Source organism: Staurois parvus, unplaced genomic scaffold (assembly GCF_062004578.1).
Source record: "Staurois parvus isolate SC_StPar_1 unplaced genomic scaffold, SC_StPar_1.0 ptg000436l, whole genome shotgun sequence".
NCBI lineage: Eukaryota > Metazoa > Chordata > Amphibia > Anura > Ranidae > Staurois > Staurois parvus.
The window spans coordinates 6,625,563-6,651,138 of record NW_028318232.1 but is presented as its reverse complement, the minus strand read 5'-3'; the positions used below and the strand labels follow the sequence as shown (position 1 = coordinate 6,651,138).

The following is a 25,576-nucleotide window of genomic DNA, read 5'->3' as shown; positions in this document are numbered from 1 at the left end:
GTGGAGGAGCTCCGGGTATGCACAATGGATGCAGGGACCAAGGCACAATACCCAGCAATGCAGAATTCATTTGGATACAAAGCATTTTTACATATAGCTCACCCAACCTCCACCATCTGACTGTGAACACTGGTACTGCGTGGGTATGAGTGCATAGAGGAGACTCTGCTGACAACGCTGCCCACTTCACATGTACTTAGAGGACCCTGGACAAGGCTGTTAGTCATAATAAAAGATGCCCCAAGGACCAGAAGTGGGGCTCCCTGGATTATGGGTCATTTAGTTGGTACATCAGGGACCGTGTCCAGCTGAAACCCACAAGCATGGACGGACAGCCAGCCCTTTAGACCAGCCAGGTAGAGGAGCACACCTAGGTCCTGCACACGGGAGGAAAACAGAGGAACTCTGAGGCTGCAGGTGGGCTCAAATGTATGAGTAAGGTCCTGGAAGCATGGAAGGCAGGGCCCTTACCCAGCTGTGCTGACATGGAGTTGTCAGGAAAAATTTCTGTGAAAAATTACACTTTGTGTTATAGCCATAGCTCTGACTGTAGGGGCAACTGTACACATTAGATTTGCTGCCTTGTGTATTCATACTTCTCAGTGAAAAATAAATAGATATGATACTGTAGGAGCTCTTCTCCTCTCTGTACTGTGCTTTCAGTCAACTCTGTGTAGTGTTGATTAATTAGACCGCCAACTTCCATTGTATCTTGGGTAGTTTGGAAGTTCTACTTGGAAAAAATACAGTATATGGCTATATAACAGAGTAATGAAATGCCTATGTAGGGTTTTGAGAAAATATTTAATAGCTATGTAGCATATCTTGCTTTGCTTAGATTTATCCTACATTCACTATAAATAGTGCCCCATAACAATTAAAATGCTTGTTATTTATGTAATTTTTTTAAGTTAAGGAGTTATTTTTTCTTTACAGCTGTCATTGGTTGCTAGCATGAGAGTACGCCTACCTATTTTCAGCTTCATGGGAAAGCTTGTTGATGCCATGCCAAGTGTTGCTGAGATTTTAGTAGCAGATCATTGTAAGTTCATTTCCTTTATACAGGTATATGCAGTAGGGGAAATCAGTGTTTTAAAGAATGTATACAGTGTATGCAGACCTCCCAACTTTCTGAGATGGGAATGAGGGACACCTACTAGCAAAAGTATGCAGGCATATGACACACCCCTGCCATACCCCCTTAAAGGAGAATTGTACAAAAAAAAAAATGATAGGTTAAACCGACAAATGCATTTTTATTACTACAATTCCTTTATCTTAGCTTTTGAAATTTACAAATGCAACAATTTAGAAATTGAATGAAAGATTTAGCACTGTGAAACACTTTTTGATAGTAGTACATTTTATATACAAATATATAGATCAGACCAAAATGAGGGACAAATGAGGAGGAAAGAGGGACAGGGGGACTTTGTTTCAAATGAGGTACAGCCCCTCTAAATTAGGGACAGTTGGGAGCTTTGTGTATGAGGTGTATGAAGCAAGGATTAACATAATAGCCTAAATGAAACTTATAACCTCTTCATTGATTTTTATATTGAATTGGACCCATTCACATTCTGCATTACAGTAACACACAGTAATTGCACGTTTTACTGCAAGTAACCACAGTACATGGCAACAAACAGACCAAAGTGTGTTCTGGTGCCCTTTCATTTTTCACTGTAACACCACAAAGCACCCACACTGCATTGCACCACAATACATGGCCTGCTTTGCAGTTTGCTTTGTTGCAAGAAATGATGCATTCTGTTTTTGCCTGCATTGGCAGCCCTTTCAAAATTATTGGACATCCCTTAATGGAACGCACTTTCATATTTGCCACTTTTAGATGTGCCACAGTGCACATTGATATGCTTTCTCTAATGCACTGTAATGCTGCACAGACATGTGCACAAGAGATGAGCTTGATATGAATAATGTTATTAGTGTATGTTAATAGTTTAGAAATCTTGTTTGTGTGTAGATTTTGTAATATATGTTTGCAATGGTGTTAGTGAATGATCATTACCATTGGATTGGCGAATCACGTTCAAAATTCGGTGAATACCAATGAAGTTCATGGAGCAAATTTTGTACTTTAACCTGTTGACGCTGGTGGTATGTCTAAATGCTACCTCTCGGCGTGTGGGCCCTATCACCAAATGCCCGCATATATGTGTACCAAAATGTAAACAGAACTGTGCCGAGAGTGCACGCCCTGCGGGCTCCCAGCACATTTGCAATCGGGAGCTTTCTGATCATGTGACCGCTGTGACAGCCAATAACGGCAGTCATTTGATCATAAACCCCGCCCAAGGTGGAGTGCAAGCAGCGATGTCCTGCCATCATCTATTAGTGTCACATCACAGTGTCTCAGACTAATTGAAGAGATGGCAGTGCTCCCTATGGTCAGATGGGCTCACTGGAACCTAAGGCCATTCTAAGTGGGGTTTCAACCTGAAAGTGGTATTAAATCCAAAAGCAAACACTTATTTAAATTCAGCTTACCAATTCTTAGATGAGATGGCTGCATTAGTTTTCCTTTTTAGGCTTCCTAATTTTCATGTAGTGATCCAGCCAGTAAGTCTGCTGTTTTTAACAGAACAAGCTGTCCTGCAAATGTAGCAATTATAGTGTTGACAGGGGTGCTTACATTTAGAGATGAGCGAATCGAACTAGGCGAAGTGGAATTCGTTTCGAATATTAGAAAAATTTCGATTCGCGCCGAATCCGAAAATTAGCATACTTCGGATGCGCGAATCGAAATTTTTCCTAAAATGGCGGCGACATGTGCGGGCGACGGAGCGGGGATGTCTGGGAAGGCGCGCAGACAAGGCGCGCTGACCCATAATGCATTCATTCATGACATGTGATCGCATTAGCCAATCAGCAGCCAGCCAGCCAGCACTGTGTAATGGTCGAGCTATAAATGGCGGCCATTTTAGAATTCTCCATTTGCCTCCAGTCATTCAAGAGAGGCAGACCTGGCTGTATTGAGGGAGACAGTTAGGGACACAGAAACGTTACTTAGGGCCACAGAAACGTTACTTAGGGCCACAGAAACGTTACTCAGGGACAGACACAGAATTGTTACTCGGATAGACACAGAATTGTTACTGAGGGACACAGAATTGTTACTGAGGGACAGACACAGAATTGTTACTCAGGGACAGACACAGAATTGTTACTCAGGGACAGACACAGAATTGTTACGCAGGGACAGACACAGAATTGTTACTGAGGGACAGAGAATTGTTACTGAGGGACACAGAATTGTTACTCAGGGACAGACACAGAATTGTTACTGAGGGACACAGAATTGTTACTGAGGGACACAGAATTGTTACTCAGGGACAGACACAGAATTGTTACTCAGGGACAGACACAGAATTGTTACGCAGGGACAGACACAGAATTGTTACTGAGGGACAGAGAATTGTTACTGAGGGACACAGAATTGTTACTGAGGGACACAGAATTGTTACTGAGGGACACAGAATTGTTACTCAGGGACACAGAACTGTTACTCAGGGACACAGAATTGTTACTCAGGGACAGACAGAATTGTTACTCAGGGACAGACAGAATTGTTACTCAGGGACACAGAATTGTTACTCAGGGACACAGAATTGTTACTCAGGGACACAGAATTGTTACTGAGGGACACAGAATTGTTACTCAGGGACAGACACAGAATTGTTACTGAGGGACACAGAATTGTTACTGAGGGACACAGAATTGTTACTCAGGGACAGACACAGAATTGTTACTCAGGGACACAGAATTGTTACTGAGGGACACAGAATTGTTACTGAGGGACACAGAATTGTTACTCAGGGACAGACAGAATTGTTACTCAGGGACAGACAGAATTGTTACTCAGGGACACAGAATTGTTACTCAGGGACACAGAATTGTTACTCAGGGACACAGAATTGTTACTCAGGGACACAGAATTGTTATTCAGGGACAGACACAGAATTGTTACTCAGGGACACAGAATTGTTATTCAGGGACAGACACAGAATTGTTACTGAGGGACACAGAATTGTTACTGAGGGACACAGAATTGTTACTGAGGGACAGACACAGAATTGTTACTGAGGGACACAGAATTGTTACTGAGGGACACAGAATTGTTACTGAGGGACAGACACAGAATTGTTACTGAGGGACACAGAAGTGTTACTGAGGGACACAGAATTGTTACTCAGGGACAGACACAGAATTGTTACTCAGGGACAGACACAGAATTGTTACTCAGGGACAGACACAGAATTGTTACTCAGGGACACAGAATCGTTGAATTAAAGAGTATGTCAGACAACATGCAGAGGAGTGGCAGAGGAGGCAATGTTTTAGGAGCGAGCAGATGTGGCAGCAGAGGAAGGGGTCGAGGCAGCACTAGTCGCAGCCAGAGGCCATTGCTCCCGGTGTCATCCAGCGGTCGTGTCTCCACCGACAACCCTGCCGTCATCGATTGGTTGGCTCGGTCGTCTTCCTCTTCCCAGGTCACCTCTGACACCTACAGCCATTGGTCGGTGTGTACATCAGACACAACCGTTAGTTGGCATGGCCCGGGAGCAAGCCCACTGAAATCACGTGTCCTCTACCTGCCCCTGTCCTTTGCTGTTCCCTCACCAAGCGAAGTATCGCATGCTGTGGGCTCAGCCCCACTGTACAGTGAGGAAGAGCTAACAGAGGGCGGTCAGGAACGGGGGGAGACATCCGCCTCTTCAGCAGCCAGGCGAAGAAGTACTGGCGAGGAGAGTGGCTCGGTAGCCGGTCTAGAGACAGGTCTGTCTCCTGACCCACACGCAGCCGAGGGGGCTAGTAGTGAGGCGGAGACCCTAATTGATGATGAGGAGGCTGATCGCACTTGGCAGCCTCGTTGTCATCAGGCAATTTCTTCCGCATCATCAGGAGAAGAGGGTGCCAGCTTGGCAGCGAGCAAAACAGTCGGTGGGTTGGCCAGGAGGCAGCAGGGTCGCAGCAGTGTCAGTGGAGGCAAACGGCCACGGAGTAGAGCACCAGCTCCACTGCAGCCTACCACCACGGCCAGTAGTGGTGCCGGTGTGCACGGAGGAAATAGCAGTCAGCCAGTGAGGAGTAGCGGGGGCAAAGTTTCCTACTCGGCGGTGTGGCAATTTTTCGTCAAGCCGCCCGAGGAAGTAAACGTAGCCGTATGTCGACTATGTGGCCAGAAAGTCAAGTGTGGCCAGGGGGCCCATGTTGGGACTACAGCGTTGCGTCAGCATATGCAGCGTCGCCATTCGGTGGCCTGGGAAAACCGTGATAAAGATACGGTGGTTCTGCCTGCCCCAGCCCCCGCTCTATCACCCGCTCCGTTACTTGCTCCGTCACCCGACGTCAATCGCCCTCTATCAGCCAGTCAAGGCTCCAACAGCTCTGCTGAGGGGAGTTGTCGCTCGTTGGCATCTTCCACTCGTTCAGATGCTCCTTCTCCTGCTACTCCTCTTCACGGATTCCGTCAGCAGTCTTTCTTGGAATCCGTTTCCAAGAGACAACAGTTTGCGAGCACGCACCCGACGGTGCAAAAGCTGAACGTCCTCCTGTCCAAGTTGCTGGTGCTGCAGTCCCTCCCTTTCCAAGTGGTGGACTCAGCACCTTTCCGAAAAATGATGGCTTGTGCCGTGCCGCGGTGGAGAGTGCCAATCCGGCATTTCTTCGCCAAAAAGGCAGTGCCAGCCCTGCATTCACATGTAGAAGAGATGGTGGGCCAGTCTTTGAGCATGTCGGTCTCTGCCAAAGTGCACGGCAGCGCCGACGTGTGGAGCTGTAACTACGGTCAGGGACAGTACATGTAATTTACGGCCCACTGGGTGAACGTGGTGCCGGCACAGTCGCACCAGCAACTTGGACAGGTCACGACGCTTTTGCCTCCACGTTTGCACGTCCTTGGTCCAGCAAACATGTCCGCCTCTACCACCTCTTCTTCCGCCGTGTCCTCAGCCGCCACCCCCGTGCCAAGTCCCATTACCCGACCGGCATATCACATGTGCAGGGCGCAACGGTGTCACGCTGTGCTGCACCTGGTATGCCTTGGCGAACGTAGTCACACAGGGGAGGAACTTCTGAGTGTAATGAACAGAGAAATCGACAGATGGCTGTCTCCGCGCAAACTGAAAATCGGAACCATGTTGACCGACAACGGAAAGAACATGGTGTCTGCTCTGCGTCAAGGAAGGTTGTGCCATGCGCCATGCATGGCTCACGTGTTCAATTTGGTTGTCAAGTGGTTCCTAAAATCCACCATCCCACTGCAAGACATCCTTAAAATGTCACGTAAACTTTGCATGCATTTCAGCCATTCGTACACCGCAAAGCACACCCTCCTTGATCTGCAGCGGCAGAACGGAATTCCACAGCATCGCCTGATCTGCGACGTTGCAACAAGGTGGAATTCAACCCTACACATGTTAGACCGCCTTTACGAGCAGCGAAAGGCCATCACCGATTTCCTGATGTTACAAGCGGATAAAGGTACTCCCCTGTGTAACTTAGATGTCAGCCATTGGCAGCTCATGCGTGACACCTGCCGCTTGCTCAGGCCCTTTGAGGAGGCCACGCTATTCGTGAGTCGGCAGGACTATGGGATGAACGACGTCATTCCTCTGTTGCACGTCCTGGAACAAATGCTGTTAACAATGGCTGGTCAGGGTGCGGTAGACGTGGCGCACAGATCTCAATGCCACATGACCCCTGTGGGGGCAGGACAGGAAGAAGAGGAGGAGGTAGAGGAGGACATTGGTGCTCAGGAATTATTGAGTGAAATGGGTGGTTTTTCCACTCAGCGGACAGGAGTGGAGGAGCAGGAGCATCTGGTAGAGGAGGAGGAGGAGGAGACAGAGGACCCAGACGCACCGTGGCAGTATGCTGTGGAGATGGAGGCAGGGAGTCCCTCGCATTCCTTGGCACAAATGGCCCATAGCATGCTCGGTTGCTTGCGTAGCGACAGCCGAATAATAACCATCAGACAGAGGGATGACTTTTGGCTGTCCACCTTGTTGGACCCTCGCTACCGTTCCAAAATGGTGGCCTTTCACACCTGCTGAGAGGGAGGCCAAAATAACGTACTATAAAAACCACCTATGTAGTCAGTTGGTCTCTGCCTTTCTGCGCCAACGTCCATCCTCAGACACTGTGGGCCCTGTGCGCTCGCGTTCCGCTGCCATGGCAGCAGGGGAGGGGTGGGGTGGTAGGAGCAGTGGCAGCTCCACCAGCAGCGGCTGCCTCAGTCTGCAGTCGATGATGAGTAGCTTTCTTCACCAGCGCAGTGACGAAACTACTAACCAGCCGCAGCAGCAGCAGCTCCCTTGACTACTGGGCAACGAAACTTGACCTTTGGCCCCAACTAGCTGAATTTGCCCTTGAAAGGCTGTCATGCCCGGCCAGTAGCGTGGCATCGGAGCGCGTGTTTAGTGCGGCAGGAGGTATTGTAACTCCGCGGAGGACACGACTGTCCACCCAAAGTGTGGAGAGACTCACGTTTGTGAGAATGAATCAGGCGTGGATTAGTCTGGATTTCAAACCACCAGTTCCTGACACAACTGACTAAATCCGCCATGAATCATGCCCCTGCCATGTGCCACTTTCAGGTCTCCTCACACTGCTGCTGGGTTCCATTTTGTCATAGGGTGCTGGCAAATTACGGGCCTCCCATTGCTGCTGCCAGGCCTGTAATCTGCCATGGGCCCCCGTACCGCCTCCTCATGCTGCTGCCAGGTCCACAGTGTGTCATGGGTCCCTGTACGGCCTCCCATTGCTGCTGTCTCCATCTCCACACTCTGCCATGTGCCACTTTCAGGTCTCCTCACACTCCTGCTGGGTTCCATTTTGTCATAGGATGCTGGCAGATTACGGGCGTCTCCCATTGCTGCTGCCAGACCCCTAATCTGCCATGGGCCCCTGTACCGCCTCCTCATGCTGCTGCCAGGTCCACAGTGTGTCATGGGTCCCTGTACGGCCTCCCATTGCTGCTGTCTCCATCGCCACACTCTGCCATGTGCCACTTTCAGGTCTCCTCACACTCCTGCTGGGTTCCATTTTGTCATAGGATGCTGGCAGATTACAGGCCTCCCATAGCTGCTGTCAGGAATCAAGGAATGACCAGAAAGGTGTGGACTGGCACAGGGAAACGCAGGTCTCAGGTATAGTATAATACAGGTTATTATTAGCCACCCCGATATATATATATAAACGCACAGTGAGCAAACTAACCTTCCACTAATATTAGGAGGTGCAGGAACACAGGCGTAGTCAGGGCTGGAGAGGTGGAATGGTCAGGCCGGCCATAGGGTTCTGTAACGACTGCCTGGTGGTACCTCTAGCGGTCCTCAGGGCAGGATTCCCCAGGGCGCGGAGTCTAAGTCCCAGTCTGCTATTCACCAGGGCCCCTGATGGTGGGGATGGACTTGGAGCAGACAGGAACCAGGTCGCGGCCCCTGAGTACACCTGCTAGTGATAGAGGGATCCGCCAGAGGTATGTGCAGGTACGGCTGGATCCGTGCAGGATGGATGGATGGCAGAGTAGTGAGCGTGGTCAGACGGGCCAAGTCAGCAACGTGCGGGCAGCAAGGTATCAAAGGAGCAGGCAGAGAATGGTCAAGGTCACAAGCCGGGTTCAGTAACTCACGGACAGCGCAGTACAGAGGATCAGGCAGAAGGATGGTCAGGGATGAGCCAGTAGTCAGAACAGGAGACGGTCAACAGGAATCAGAATCAGGCAGGGTCGGCAACAAGGTATCTTCTCACAGGAACTAGGAACAGGATACAGGGGCTCATGGGGAGACATACACCAAGGCACAGAGCACAGGCCTGGTCATGCCTTATATACACCTTTCTGTAATCAGCCCCAGGTTTGGCTAATTGTGAGCTTCTGGCTGCTAAGAGCACCCGCTGGTCAGCTCTGGTACTGCAGCCCACAAGGCAGGAGAGTCCCACCACCAGTGCTGAGAGCACCCGCTGGTCAGCTCTGGTACTGCAGCCCACACGGCAGGAGAGTCCCACCACCAGTGCTGAATCCATTCCTGACAGAACCCCCCCCCTCAAGGAGCGGCCTCAGGACGCTCCAAACAGTCCTTAGTGGGCAAAATGTTCCACCGCCCGGGTCCGGTAACTGGCTGAATATCCTACTGCCGGAGTAAACCGGCTGGCTGGGTTTCCTGCTGGTAGACTTCTCTTTGTGTAGGAGAATCAAGGAAGGCAGGTCACTGGGCACAGGATTTCCAGGAGCAGGCTGGGTATCAGTTATCGGCCAGTTTAACTGGACATCAGGGGCTGGCATGTCGGGCTGTGTAGCGGGCAGAGGCACGTCAGCGAGCACAGAGTCATCTGGCACGACAGCGGGCACAGAGTCACCGGGCACGTCAGCAGGCACCAAGCCTTCTAGCAGAACCGCGGGTACCGGGTCACCAAGCTCGACAGCAGGCACCAAATTAACTGGCACAACAGTGGGCACTGAATCAACTGGCACGACAGCGGGCACTGAATCATCAAGCATCAAGTCATCCGGCTCAACAGCGGGCACTGCGTCAACTGGCACCGAGTCAACTGGTACGACAGCGGGCATCAAGTCAACTGGCACCGAATCATCAGGCATCAAGTCATCTGGCTCAACAGCGGGCACCGAGTCAACTGGCACCGAGTCAACTGGTACGACAGCGAGCATTGAGTCAATTGGCACGACAGCGGGCACCGAGTCAACTGGCATCGAGTCATCTGGCTCGACAGCGGGCACCGAGTCAACTGGCACCGAGTCAACTGGTACGACAGCGGGCACCGAGTCAACTGGCACCGAGTCAACTGGTATGACAGCGGGCACCGAGTCAACTGGCACCGAGTCAACTGGTATGACAGCGGGCACCGAGTCATCAAGCATCAAGTCATCTGGCTCAACAGCGGGCACTGAGTCAACTGGCACCGAGTCAACTGGTACGACAGCGGGCACCAAGTCAACTGGCACCGAATCATCAGGCATCAAGTCATCTGGCTCGACAGCGGGCACCAAGTCAACTGGTACGACAGCGGGCACCGAGTCAACTGGCAGGATGGTACAGCGAGTGGGAGCAGGGTACCGACATGTGGCAGATTGCTGGGTATACTGGGCTGTCACTGGGGGGGGCTGTCACTGGGGGTGCTGTCGGGAATGCAGGAAAAGAGCTTTGAGCAGAGGAATGATGAGAAACAGGACTGGTTCGTTGCAAGCTGACTGAGGCTGGGTGTAACAAGTCTGACCATGTCTGCAGTAAGGGTTGGACAACGCTCAGCTTACACAAAGCCTGTCTGATCAAAGTTTGCACTGCGTTTATACACTTCTTTAGCACCTGTGGTGAATATGCTGAATAACGCTCCAAGAAGCAATCCAGATCATCCTCCAACAACCATACCAGTGATATTATTTGACTCGCCCTGAATGGAGGAAGAAATTCATCCCTGCTTTCAGGGGTACTAGATGAAGCCAACTCAATACAAGCCTGAATCAATGGTTGCACCTCAGAGAGCTCTAGGACCTGACCTACTAGGGAATGAGCGACCCGTATGCACTCTAGCAGCTGATCTCTGGGATACTCCCGCACAGTCTGATAGGCATATTCCCTGTCATCAAAGACTAGCATAGACAAATATATAACCTCATCAGGATGCATCCTTCACGACAAGTCAAGATGGCTTCCCTGTGCAGCCACTTCTGGTCAGGAAAGGCCTTGGTGTGATGTCAGGAATCAAGGAATGACCAGAAAGGTGTGGACTGGCACAGGGAAACGCAGGTCTCAGGTATAGTATAATACAGGTTATTATTAGCCACCCCGATATATATATATATATAAACGCACAGTGAGCAAACTAACCTTCCACTAATATTAGGAGGTGCAGGAACACAGGCGTAGTCAGGGCTGGAGAGGTGGAATGGTCAGGCCGGCCGTAGGGTTCTGTAACGACTGCCTGGTGGTACCTCTAGCGGTCCTCAGGGCAGGATTCCCCAGGGCGCGGAGTCTAAGTCCCAGTCTGCTATTCACCAGGGCCCCTGATGGTGGGGATGGACTTGGAGCAGACAGGAACCAGGTCGCGGCCCCTGAGTACACCTGCTAGTGATAGAGGGATCCGCCAGAGGTATGTGCAGGTACGGCTGGATCCGTGCAGGATGGATGGATGGCAGAGTAGTGAGCGTGGTCAGACGGGCCAAGTCAGCAACGTGCGGGCAGCAAGGTATCAAAGGAGCAGGCAGAGAATGGTCAAGGTCACAAGCCGGGTTCAGTAACTCACGGACAGCGCAGTACAGAGGATCAGGCAGAAGGATGGTCAGGGATGAGCCAGTAGTCAGAACAGGAGACGGTCAACAGGAATCAGAATCAGGCAGGGTCGGCAACAAGGTATCTTCTCACAGGAACTAGGAACAGGATACAGGGGCTCATGGGGAGACATACACCAAGGCACAGAGCACAGGCCTGGTCATGCCTTATATACACCTTTCTGTAATCAGCCCCAGGTTTGGCTGATTGTGAGCTTCTGGCTGCTAAGAGCACCCGCTGGTCAGCTCTGGTACTGCAGCCCACACGGCAGGAGAGTCCCACCACCAGTGCTGAGAGCACCCGCTGGTCAGCACTGGTACTGCAGCCCACACGGCAGGAGAGTCCCACCACCAGTGCTGAATCCATTCCTGACAGCTGCTGCCAGGCCCCTAATCTGCCATGGGCCCCCGTACCGCCTCCTCATGCTGCTGCCAGGTCCACAGTGTCTCATGGGTCCCTGTACGGCCTCCCATTGTTGCTGTCTCCATCGCCACACTCTGCCATGTGCCACTTTCAGGTCTCCTCACACTCCTGCTGGGTTCCATTTTGTCATAGGTTGCTGGCAGATTACAGGCGTCTCCCATTGCTGCTGCCAGGCCTGTAATCTGCCATGGGCCCCTGTACCGCCTCCTCATGCTGCTGCCAGGTCCACAGTGTCTCATGGGTCCCTGTACGGCCTCCCATTGCTGCTGTCTCCATCGCCACACTCTGCCATGTGCCACTTTCAGGTCTCCTCACACTCCTGCTGGGTTCCATTTTGTCATAGGTTGCTGGCAGATTACGGGCGTCTCCCATTGCTGCTGCCAGGCCCCTAATCTGCCATGGGCCCCTGTACCGCCTCCTCATGCTGCTGCCAGGTCCACATTGTCTCATGGGTCCCTGTACAGCCTCCCATTGCTGCTGTCTCCATCGCCACACTCTGCCATGTGCCACTTTCAGGTCTCCTCACACTCCTGCTGGGTTCCATTTTGTCATAGGATGCTGGCAGATTACGGGCCTCCCATAGCTGCTGCCAGGCCCCTAATCTGCCTTGGGCCCCTGTACCGCCTCCTCATGCTGCTGCCAGGTCCACAGTGTGTCATGCCATGTGCCACTTTCAGGTCTCCTCACACTCCTGCTGGGTTCCATTTTGTCATAGGATGCTGGCAGATTACGGGCCTCCCATAGCTGCTGCCAGGCCCCTAATCTGCCATGGGCCCCCGTACCGCCTCCTCATGCTGCTGCCAGGTCCACAGTGTCTCATGGGTCCCTGTACGGCCTCCCATTGCTGCTGTCTCCATCGCCACACTCTGCCATGTGCCACTTTCAGGTCTCCTCACACTCCTGCTGGGTTCCATTTTGTCATAGGTTGCTGGCAGATTTCGGGCGTCTCCCATTGCTGCTGCCAGGCCTGTAATCTGCCATGGGCCCCTGTACCGCCTCCTCATGCTGCTGCCAGGTCCACAGTGTCTCATGGGTCCCTGTACGGCCTCCCATTGCTGCTGTCTCCATCGCCACACTCTGCCATGTGCCACTTTCAGGTCTCCTCACACTGCTTCTGGGTTCCATTTTGTCATAGGTTGCTGGCAGATTACGGGCGTCTCCCATTGCTGCTGCCAGGCCCCTAATCTGCCATGGGCCCCTGTACCGCCTCCTCATGCTGCTGCCAGGTCCACAGTGTCTCATGGGTCCCTGTACCGCCTCCCATTGCTGCTGTCTCCATCGCCACACTCTGCCATGTGCCACTTTCAGGTCTCCTCACACTCCTGCTGGGTTCCATTTTGTCATAGGTTGCTGGCAGATTACGGGCGTCTCCCATTGCTGCTGCCAGGCCTGTAATCTGCCATGGGCCCCTGTACCGCCTCCTCATGCTGCTGCCAGGTCCACAGTGTCTCATGGGTCCCTGTACGGCCTCCCATTGCTGCTGTCTCCATCGCCACACTCTGCCATGTGCCACTTTCAGGTCTCCTCACACTCCTGTTGGGTTCCATTTTGTCATAGGTTGCTGGCAGATTACGGGCGTCTCCCATTGCTGCTGCCAGGCCTGTAATCTGCCATGGGCCCCTGTACCGCCTCCTCATGCTGCTGCCAGGTCCACAGTGTCTCATGGGTCCCTGTACGGCCTCCCATTGCTGCTGTCTCCATCGCCACACTCTGCCATGTGCCACTTTCAGGTCTCCTCACACTGCTGCTGGGTTCCATTTTGTCATAGGTTGCTGGCAGATTACGGGCGTCTCCCATTGCTGCTGCCAGGCCCCTAATCTGCCATGGGCCCCTGTACCGCCTCCTCATGCTGCTGCCAGGTCCACAGTGTCTCATGGGTCCCTGTACGGCCTCCCATTGCTGCTGTCTCCATCGCCACACTCTGCCATGTGCCACTTTCAGGTCTCCTCACACTCCTGCTGGGTTCCATTTTGTCATAGGATGCTGGCAGATTACGGGCCTCCCATAGCTGCTGCCAGGCCCCTAATCTGCCTTGGGCCCCTGTACCGCCTCCTCATGCTGCTGCCAGGTCCACAGTGTGTCATGCCATGTGCCACTTTCAGGTCTCCTCACACTCCTGCTGGGTTCCATTTTGTCATAGGATGCTGGCAGATTACGGGCCTCCCATAGCTGCTGCCAGGCCCCTAATCTGCCATGGGCCCCCGTACCGCCTCCTCATGCTGCTGCCAGGTCCACAGTGTCTCATGGGTCCCTGTACGGCCTCCCATTGCTGCTGTCTCCATCGCCACACTCTGCCATGTGCCACTTTCAGGTCTCCTCACACTCCTGCTGGGTTCCATTTTGTCATAGGTTGCTGGCAGATTTCGGGCGTCTCCCATTGCTGCTGCCAGGCCTGTAATCTGCCATGGGCCCCTGTACCGCCTCCTCATGCTGCTGCCAGGTCCACAGTGTCTCATGGGTCCCTGTACGGCCTCCCATTGCTGCTGCCAGGAGGCAGCAGGGTCGCAGCAGTGTCAGTGGAGGCAAACGGCCACGGAGTAGAGCACCAGCTCCACTGCAGCCTACCACCACGGCCAGTAGTGGTGCCGGTGTGCACAGAGGAAGTAGCAGTCAGCCAGTGAGGAGTAGCGGGGGCAAAGTTTCCTACTCGGTGGTGTGGCAATTTTTCGTCAAGCCGCGTGAGGAAGTAAACGTAGCCGTATGTCGACTATGTGGCCAGAAAGTCAAGCGTGGCCAGGGGGCCCATGTTGGGACTACAGCGTTGCGTCAGCATATGCAGCGTCGCCATTCGGTGGCCTGGGAAAACCGTGATAAAGATACTGCCTGCCCCAGCCCAGGGTTCCATTTTGTCATAGGGTGCTGGCAGATTACGGGCCTCCCATTGCTGCTGCCAGGCCTTAATCTGCCATGGGCCCCTGTACCGCCTCCTCATACTGCTGCCAGGTCCACAGTGTGTCATGCCATGTGCCACTTTCAGGTCTCCTCACACTGCTGGTGTGTTCCATTTTGTCATAGAGTGCTGGCAGATTACGGGCCTCCCATTGCTGCTGCCAGGCCCCTAATCTGTCATGGGCCCCTGTACCGCCTCCTCATGCTGCTGCCAGGTCCAGAGTGTGTCATGGGTCCCTGTACGGCCTCCCATTGCTGCTGTCTCCATCGCCACACTCTGCCATGTGCCACTTTCAGGTCTCCTCACACTCCTGCTGGGTTCCATTTTGTCATAGGTTGCTGGCAGATTTCGGGCGTCTCCCATTGCTGCTGCCAGGCCTGTAATCTGCCATGGGCCCCTGTACCGCCTCCTCATGCTGCTGCCAGGTCCACAGTGTCTCATGGGTCCCTGTACGGCCTCCCATTGCTGCTGCCAGGAGGCAGCAGGGTCGCAGCAGTGTCAGTGGAGGCAAACGGCCATGGAGTAGAGCACCAGCTCCACTGCAGCCTACCACCACGGCCAGTAGTGGTGCCGGTGTGCACAGAGGAAGTAGCAGTCAGCCAGTGAGGAGTAGCGGGGGCAAAGTTTCCTACTCGGTGGTGTGGCAATTTTTCGTCAAGCCGCGCGAGGAAGTAAACGTAGCCGTATGTCGACTATGTGGCCAGAAAGTCAAGCGTGGCCAGGGGGCCCATGTTGGGACTACAGCGTTGCGTCAGCATATGCAGCGTCGCCATTCGGTGGCCTGGGAAAACCGTGATAAAGATACTGCCTGCCCCAGCCCAGGGTTCCATTTTGTCATAGGGTGCTGGCAGATTACGGGCCTCCCATTGCTGCTGCCAGGCCTTAATCTGCCATGGGCCCCTGTACCGCCTCCTCATGCTGCTGCCAGGTCCACAGTGTGTCATGCCATGTGCCACTTTCAGGTCTCCTCACACTGCTGGTGTGTTCCATTTTGTCATAGAGTGCTGGCAGATTACGGGCCTCCCATTGCTGCTGCCAGGCCCCTAATCTGTCATGGGCCCCTGTACCGCCTCCTCATGCTGCTGCCAGGTCCAGAGTGTGTCATGGGTCCCTGTACGGCCTCCCATTGCTGCTGTCTCCATCGCCACACTCTGCCATGTGCCACTTTCAGGTCTCCTCACACTGCTGGTGGGTTCCATTTTGTCATAGGGTGCTGTATGGCCTCCCATTGCTGCTGCCTCCACCGCCACACTGTGGCTCCACACTCTGGTTTTGGCCCCGTGACTGCCCAAATGAGTGAAGTGTGCGGTGATTCTAAGATCGACGGCACTCATCTGCATGTCATACTGACTGACAGTATTATTTCTCTTCCCCAGCAGACTCCAAGGGCATTTAAATTAAAGGTACAGTGTTCTGCACTAATATAAAGGCTCTCTGAAGCCTAGAAACACCCTTTTATAAGTTAAATTCGCAGCGAATATATTCGACTCGAATCAAATTTTTTCCACGAATTTGCCGAATCAGTCGAATCGAATTTTTGAATAATTCGCTCATCTCTACTTACATTGGTTAAAGTACAGCTCTGTTCTGTATCAGACAGTACAGACTTCATTCATTATATATTTTTGGGGCTATTAAGTACAGCAGTTATTTTGGTTATTGGTGTTTTCATGCACTTTATTTACATAGTTACATAGTTAGTCTGGCTGAAAAAAAGACAAAAGTCCATCCAGTTCAACCATCAAATAAAAAAAAAAAAAGTTATAATCCTATACCCACAGTTAATCCAGAGGAAGGCAAAATAAACCAGCAAAACATGATCCAATTTGCTCCTGCTGGGAAAAAAAATTCCTTCCTGATTCCCCGAGAGGCAATCGGATATTCCCTGGATCAACTTTACCTATAAATGTTAGTATCCAGTTATATTCTGTGTATACAAGAAAGAATCCAGGCCTTTTTTGAAGCAATCCACTGAGCTGGCCAGAACCAACTCTTGAGGGAGTCTATTCCACATTTTCACAGCTCTCACTGTGAAGAAACCTTTCCGTGTTTGGAGATTACATTTATTACTAGTATGTTTAATTGGGACTTTATCCACCTAGCACAGAGAGAGTATTATTTTCTTAATGATCAGCTTCTATTTATTTATGTAAAACCTTTATCACAAAAGAAAAAAACTGTTGCTGTAACTGCTTGTTTAACTGCAGTGTGAGCTAGAGTTTGGTGTCAATTTGTTAGTGTATCTAAATCTACTAGTAGATCAAATACTCTCCTCCCCCCAGATTGATAATGCTGCTGTCCAAAGGTGCCCCTGTGCTCCTTTATCCAGAGTGGCGGCACTTTAAGGCCTGTTGCACATGGGAGTAAAAAATGCTGAGTTTTTTACTGATCTGAAATGAAATGCGTTGTTGTCTATGGGACATTGCACACAGCCAGGGGCGAACTGACAACTCATGGGGCCCCCGGGCAATAGGGGATCATGGGGCCCCTGTGTCCTTGCCCACACTCAAAGCACACCCAAAAAAGCCTATAAAAGGTACCAGGGGCATTTCATGGGGCCCCTTACTGACCCCGGGCCCTCGGGCAGTGCCCTAGTGCTTGAATGGTTAGTCCGCCCCTGCACACAGCTGAGGAAAGATCAGTAATACAGTACAGAGCAGTAAAATAAAGATAAACATTTTTTCATTTGAGTGCAGTAATTTATTTGCGTGTTTAGTCGTTTAGGCCCCTTGCACATAAGCATCATAATTTACTGATGTTTACTATGTGTATACACTTACACACCTTTACTTGCCTATAGTCAACATTACTCAGGTTTTACACACAGTTTTTGGCCCCTTGCACACCAGCATCACAAGTTTCAGAGTAAACATCAGTAAATTGTGATGCCCGTGTCCAAAGGACTTTATACAAAAGGTAGGAAAAAGGCTAAAAAAATTAGAAAAATAAGAAAATTGATGTAGTTACCACAAATATGGTAAGCTGCAATATTTAACATTTTTGGTTTTGGGTTTCATACCGCTTAAAGAATTGTCACATGCTAGACCCTGGCTGTTGGAACACTGTTACATCAGACACCAGTGAGTCAGATTAGGGGATACACATGGAAGACTATCTAGCTCAAGAGCAGTTGCCATCCTTCTAGTCATGACAAGTGTCAAACGTCCTAGAATTGAAGACAGCAATTCAAGCAGTGATGGACTTTGTCCCCTACATCACAGGGAAAGCTTTTAAGTTACAACTAGACAGTTGATGGCGGTGACACTGATCATGCTGTTAGCAAAGAGGAATCTAACAGACTGAACATCCACTTACGTTCTGGCCCTCAGAATTGTCTGGTGATGGAACCCCCTTTGTGATCTGAGACCTATTGACCCAAGGCCAAGTTTTTTCTGAATCTTGTCTTCCTCAAAAGCCTAAAAAGAAAACATCATTTTTACACACCTTTTCTTCAAGGATACAGGTCCCATCCCTGTGTTTATCGTGTTGCTTGTGACACTGCTTTATTACAAAATTGAGGAATGCTGGATGTATTGGGGGGGGGGGGGGGGTTACCAGGCTGGTCATTGGTTTTTTTTGGCAGTGTTCAAATCCTCCTGTAGGTGGCAGTATAACCCAAATGTTTATAATGTCTGTGTTATTCATTGATCTTGAAAAAATTGCTGTAAGTACAAATGTCACGATCCCACAATCGCTGCCACTAATATGTCACGATCGCGGCGTCAGACCCCAGACCTTCTCACCCAAACTCGTGACCGAAGGGCTAGCCGATCTAAAACCGCGATGTGACGTGCGTAACAATGCCACACCCAGCTGTACCTTGCACAACGATTTTCCAGCTAATGGATCACAGATCGTTGTATCGGCAGCCTGAGCGATTGTTACTGGGTCAGGTTAATTACGCAATTAACCCTTCACACTGCCACCACCTCCTTTTTGTACAAAGAAAGAGGAAACTCAGCGTTATCAGTAGAGATGAGCGAAGTATTCAAAAATTCGATTCGACTGATTCGGCGAATTCATGGACAATATTCGATTCGAGTCGAATATATTCGCTGTGAATTTAACTTAAAAAAGGGTGTTTCTAGGCTTCAGAGAGACTTAATATTAGTGCAGAACACTGTACCTTTAATTTAAATGCCCTTGGAGTCTGCTTGGGAAGAGAAATAATACTGTCAGTCAGTATGACATGCAGATGAGTGCCGTCGATCTTAGAATCACCGCACACTTCACTCATTTGGCCAGTCACGGGGCCAAAACCAGTGTTTGTAGCCACAGTGTGGCGGTGGAGGCAGCAGCAATGGGAGGCCATACAGCAACCTATGACAAAATGGAAACCAGCAGGAGTGTGAGGAGACCTCAAAGTGGCACATGGCAGAGTGGGAGCAATGGGAGGCGGTACAGGGACCCATGTCACACTGTGGACCCAGCAGCAGCGTGACCAGGCGGTACGGAGGCCCATGGCAGATTACAGGCCTGGCAGCAGCAATGGGAGGCCCGTAATCTGTCAGCACCCTATGACAAAATGGAACCCACCAGCAGTGTGAGGAGACCTGAAAGTGGCACATGGCAGAGTGTGGCGATGGAGACAGCAGCAATGGGAGGCCGTACAGGGACCCATGAGAGACTCTGGACCTGGCAGCAGCATGAGGAGGCGGTATAGGGGCCCATGGCAGATTAGGGGCCTGGCAGCAGCTATGGGAGGCCCGTAATCTGCCAGCACCCTATGTCAAAAAATTCAACACCAGCAGTGTGAGGAGACCTGAAAGTGGCACATGGCAGAGTGTGGCGATGGAGACAGCAGCAATGGGAGGCAGTACAGGGACCCATGACAGACTCTGGACTTGGCAGCAGCATGAGGAGGCGGTATATAGGGGCCCATGGCAGATTAGGGGCCTGGCAGCAGCTATGGGAGGCCCGTAATCTGCCAGCACCCTATGTCAAAAAATTCAACACACCAGCAGTGTGTGAGGAGACCTGAAAGTGGCACATGGCAGAGTGTGGCGATGGAGACAGCAGCAATGGGAGGCCGTACAGGGACCCATGAGAGACTCTGGACCTGGCAGCAGCATGAGGAGGCGGTATATAGGGGCCTATGGCAGATTAGGGGCCTGGCAGCAGCTATGGGAGGCCCGTAATCTGCCAGCACCCTATGTCAAAAAATTCAACACACCAGCAGTGTGAGGAGACCTGAAAGTGGCACATGGCAGAGTGTGGCGATGGAGACAGCAGCAATGGGAGGCCGTACAGGGACCCATGACAGACTCTGGACTTGGCAGCAGCATGAGGAGGCGGTATAGGGGCCCATGGCAGATTAGGGGCCTGTCAGCAGCTATGGGAGGCCCGTAATCTGCCAGCACCCTATGACAAAAAATGGAACACACCAGCAGTGTGAGGAGACCTGAAAGTGGCACATGTTTGGGGCATGATTCATGGCGGATTTAGTCAGTTGTGTCAGGAACTGGTGGTTTGAAATCCAGACTAATCCACGCCTGATTCATTTTCACAAACGTGAGTCTCTCCACACTTTGGGTGGACAGTCGTGTCCTCCGCGGAGTTGCAATACCTCCTGCCGCACTAAACACGCGCTCCGATGCCACGCTACTGCCCGGGCATGACAGCCTTTCAAGGGCAAATTCATCTAGTTGGGGCCAAAGGTCAAGTTTCGTTGCCCAGTAGTCAAGGGGATTGTCTACCTTGGTTGGCAGGGTGCTGTCCAAGTAGGCTTAAGCCTGTTGTTTGAGGTCCTGCTCCAGGTCCACCTGATGCTGCTGCTGCTGCGGCTGGTTATTAGTTTCCTCACTGCGCTGGTGAAGAAAGCTACTCATCATCGACTGCAGACTGAGGCAGCTGCTGCTGGTGGAGCTGCCACTGCTCCTACCACCCCACCCCTCCCCTGCTGCCATGGCAGCGTAACGCGAGCGCACAGGGCCCACAGTGTCTGAGGATGGACGTTGGCGCAGACAGGCAGAGACCAGCTGACTACATAGGTGGTTTTTATAGTACGTTATTTTGGCCTCCCTCTCAGCAGGTGTGAAAAAGGCCACCATTTTGGAACGGTAGCGAGGGTCCAACAAGGTGGACAGCCAAAAGTCATCCCTCTGTCTGATGGTTATTATTCGGCTGTCGCTACGCAAGCAAGCGAGCATGCTATGTGCCATTTGTGCCAAGGAATGCGAGGGACTCCCTGCCTCCATCTCCACAGCATACTGCCACGGTGCGTCTGGGTTCTCTGTCTCCTCTTCCTCCTCCTCTACCAGATGCTCCTGCTCCTCCACTCCTGTCCGCTGAGTGGAAAAACCACCCATTTCACTCAATAATTCCTGAGCACCAATGTCCTCCTCTATCTCCTCCTCTTCTTCCTGTCCTGCCCCCACATGGGTCATGTGGCGTTGAGATCTGTGCGCCACGTCTACCGCACCCTGACCAGCCATTATTAACAGCATTTGTTCCAGGACGTGCAACAGAGGAATGACGTCGTTCATCCCATAGTCCTGCCGACTCACGAATAGCGTGGCCTCCTCAAAGGGCCTGAGCAAGCGCAGGTGTCACGCATGAGCTGCCAATGGTTGACATCTAAGTTACACAGGGAGTACCTTTATCCGCTTTTAACATCAGGAAATCTGTGATGGCCTTTTGCTGTTCGTAAAGGCGGTCTAACATATGTAGGGTTGAATTCCACCTTGTTGCAACGTCACAGCATGAGGAGTCGGTACGGGGGCCCATGGCAGATTACGGGCCTGGCAGCAGCAATGGGAGGCCCGTAATCTGCCAGCACCCTATGTCAAAAAATTCAACACACCAGCAGTGTGTGAGGAGACCTGAAAGTGGCACATGGCAGAGTGTGGCGATGGAGACAGCAGCAATGGGAGGCCGTACAGGGACCCATGAGAGACTCTGGACCTGGCAGCAGCATGAGGAGGCGGTATAGGGGCCCATGGCAGATTAGGGGCCTGGCAGCAGCTATGGGAGGCCCGTAATCTGCCAGCACCCTATGTCAAAAAATTCAACACACCAGCAGTGTGAGGAGACCTGAAAGTGGCACATGGCAGAGTGTGGCGATGGAGACAGCAGCAATGGGAGGCCGTACAGGGACCCATGAGAGACTCTGGACCTGGCAGCAGCATGAGGAGGCGGTATATAGGGGCCTATGGCAGATTAGGGGCCTGGCAGCAGCTATGGGAGGCCCGTAATCTGCCAGCACCCTATGTCAAAAAATTCAACACACCAGCAGTGTGAGGAGACATGAAAGTGGCACATGGCATGAGAGACTGTGGACCTGGCAGCAGCATGAGGAGGCGGTATAGGGGCCCATGGCAGATTAGGGGCCTGGCAGCAGCTATGGGAGGCCCGTAATCTGCCAGCACCCTATGTCAAAAAATTCAACACACCAGCAGTGTGTGAGGAGACCTGAAAGTGGCACATGGCAGAGTGTGGCGATGGAGACAGCAGCAATGGGAGGCCGTACAGGGACCCATGACAGACTCTGGACCTGGCAGCAGCATGAGGAGGCGGTACAGGGGCCCATGGCAGATTAAGGCCTGGCAGCAGCAATGGGATGCCCGTAATCTGCCAGCACCCTATGACAAAATGGAACCCTGGGCTGGGGCAGGCAGAACCGCCGTATCTTTATCACGGTTTTCCCAGGCCACCGAATGGCGACGCTGCATATGCTGACGCAACGCTGTAGTCCCAACATGGGCCCCCTGGCCACGCTTGACTTTCTGGCCACATAGTCGACATACGGCTACGTTTACTTCCTCGGGCGGCTTGACGAAAAATTGCCACACCGCCGAGTAGGAAACTTTGCCCCCGCTACTCCTCGCTGGCTGACTGCTACTTCCTCCGTGCACACCGGAACCACTACTGGCCGTGGTGGTAGGCTGCAGTGGAGCTGGTGCTCTACTCCGTGGCCGTTTGCCTCCACTGACACTGCTGCGACCCTGCTGCCTCCTGGCAGCAGCAATGGGAGGCCGTACAGGGACCCATGACACACTCTGGACCTGGCAGCAGCATGAAGAGGCGGTACAGGGGCCCATGGCAGATTACGGGCCTGGCAGCACAATTTGAGGCCCGTAATCTGCCAGCACCCTATGACAAAAAATTCAACACACCAGCAGTGTGAGGAGACCTGAAAGTGGCACATAGCAGAGTGTGGCGATGGAGACAGCAGCAATGGGAGGCCGTACAGGGACCCATGACAGACTCTGGACTTGGCAGCAGCATGAGGAGGCGGTATAGGGGCCCATGGCAGATTAGGGGCCTGGCAGCAGCTATGGGAGGCCCGTAATCTGCCAGCACCCTATGTCAAAAAATTCAACACACCAGCAGTGTGTGAGGAGACCTGAAAGTGGCACATGGCAGAGTGTGGCGATGGAGACAGCAGCAATGGGAGGCCGTACAGGGACCCATGAGAGACTCTGGACCTGGCAGCAGCATGAGGAGGCGGTATATAGGGGCCTATGGCAGATTAGGGGCCTGGCAGCAGCTATAGGAGGCCCGTAATCTGCCAGCACCCTATGTCAAAAAATTCAACACACCAGCAGTGTGAGGAGACCTGAAAGTGGCACATGGCAGAGTGTGGCGATGGAGACAGCAGCAATGGGAGGCCGTACAGGGACCCATGACAGACTCTGGACTTGGCAGCAGCATGATTAGGCGGTATATAGGGGCCCATGGCAGATTAGGGGCCTGGCAGCAGCTATGGGAGGCCCGTAATCTGCCAGCACCCTATGTCAAAAAATTCAACACACCAGCAGTGTGTGAGGAGACCTGAAAGTGGCACATGGCAGAGTGTGGCGATGGAGACAGCAGCAATGGGAGGCCGTACAGGGACCCATGACAGACTCTGGACTTGGCAGCAGCATGAGGAGGCGGTATATAGGGGCCCATGGCAGATTAGGGGCCTGTCAGCAGCTATGGGAGGCCCGTAATCTGCCAGCACCCTATGTCAAAAAATTCAACACACCAGCAGTGTGTGAGGAGACCTGAAAGTGGCACATGTTTGGGGCATGATTCATGGCGGATTTAGTCAGTTGTGTCAGGAACTGGTGGTTTGAAATCCAGACTAATCCACGCCTGATTCATTTTCACAAACGTGAGTCTCTCCACACTTTGGGTGGACAGTCGTGTCCTCCGCGGAGTTACAATACCTCCTGCCGCACTAAACACGCGCTCCGATGCCACGCTACTGGCCGGGCATGACAGCCTTTCAAGGGCAAATTCAGCTAGTTGGGGCCAAAGGTCAAGTTTCGTTGCCCAGTAGTCAAGGGGATTGTCTACCTCGGTTGGCAGGGTGCTGTCCAAGTAGGCCCAAGCCTGTTGTTTGAGCTCCTGCTCCAGGTCCACCTGATGCTGCTGCTGCTGCGGCTGGTTAGTAGTTTCCTCACTGCGCTGGTGAAGAAAGCTACTTATCATCGACTGCAGACTGAGGCAGCCGCTGCTGGTGGAGCTGCCACTGCTCCTAACACCCCACCCCTCCCCTGCTGCCATGGCAGCGGAACGCGAGCGCACAGGGCCCACAGTGTCTGAGGATGGACATTGGCGCAGAAAGGCAGAGACCAACTGACTACATAGGTGGTTTTTATAGTACGTTATTTTGGCCTCCCTCTCAGCAGGTGTGAAAAAGGCCACCATTTTTGAACGGTAGCGAGGGTCCAACAAGATGGACAGCCAAAAGTCATCCCTCTGTCTGATGGTTATTATTCGGCTGTCGCTACGCAAGCAAGCGAGCATGCTATGGGCCATTTGTGCCAAGGAATGCGAGGGACTCCCTGCCTCCATCTCCACAGCATACTGCCACGGTGCGTCTGGGTCCTCTGTCTCCTCCTCCTCCTCCTCTACCAGATGCTCCTGCTCCTCCACTCCTGTCCGCTGAGTGGAAAAACCACCCATTTCACTCAATAATTCCTGAGCACAAATGTCCTCCTCTAACTCCTCCTCTTCTTCCTGTCCTGCCCCCACAGGGGTCATGTGGCGTTGAGATCTGTGCGCCACGTCTACCGCACCCTGACCAGCCATTGTTAACAGCATTTGTTCCAGGACGTGCAACAGAGGAATGACGTCGTTCATCCCATAGTCCTGCCGACTCACGAATAGCGTGGCCTCCTCAAAGGGCCTGAGCAAGCGGCAGGTGTCACGCATGAGCTGCCAATGGCTGACATCGAAGTTACACAGGGAAGTACCTTTATCCGCTTGTAACATCAGGAAATCGGTGATGGCCTTTTGCTGTTCGTAAAGGCGGTCTAACATGTGTAGGGTTGAATTCCACCTTGTTGCAACGTCGCAGATCAGGCGATGCTGTGCAATTCCGTTCTGCCGCTGCAGCTCAAGGAGGGTGTGCTTTGCGGTGTAGGAATGGCTGAAATGCATGCAAAGTTTACGTGACATTTTAAGGATGTCTTGCAGTGGGATGGTGGATTTTAGGAACCGCTTGACAACCAGATTGAACACGTGAGCCATGCATGGCGCATGGCACAACCTTACTTGACGCAGAGCAGACACCATGTTCTTTCCGTTGTCGGTCAACATGGTTCCGATTTTCAGTTTGCGCGGAGACAGCCATCTGTCGATTTCTCTGTTCATTACACTGAGAAGTTCCTCCCCTGTGTGACTACGTTCGCCTGGACCTGGCAGCAGCATGAGGAGGCGGTATAGGGGCCCATGGCAGATTAGGGGCCTGGCAGCAGCTATGGGAGGCCCGTAATCTGCCAGCACCCTATGTCAAAAAATTCAACACAACAGCAGTGTGTGAGGAGACCTGAAAGTGGCACATGGCAGAGTGTGGCGATGGAGACAGCAGCAATGGGAGGCCGTACAGGGACCCATGACAGACTCTGGACTTGGCAGCAGCATGAGGAGGCGGTATATAGGGGCCCATGGCAGATTAGGGGCCTGGCAGCAGCTATGGGAGGCCCGTAATCTGCCAGCACCCTATGTCAAAAAATTCAAC

General features: G+C 52.3%; 1 protein-coding gene across 1 annotated transcript in view; it reads left to right on the top strand.

The window, feature by feature from the left end:
* Positions 1-25,576, top strand: part of MEI1 (meiotic double-stranded break formation protein 1) — a 576,193-nt gene that overhangs the window by 62,257 nt on the left and 488,360 nt on the right. Inside the window, exon 5 of the mRNA XM_089687729.1 lies at positions 937-1,042. Coding sequence (XP_089543855.1) covers positions 937-1,042 — 106 coding nt within the window. The remainder of the gene's footprint in view (positions 1-936; positions 1,043-25,576) is intronic.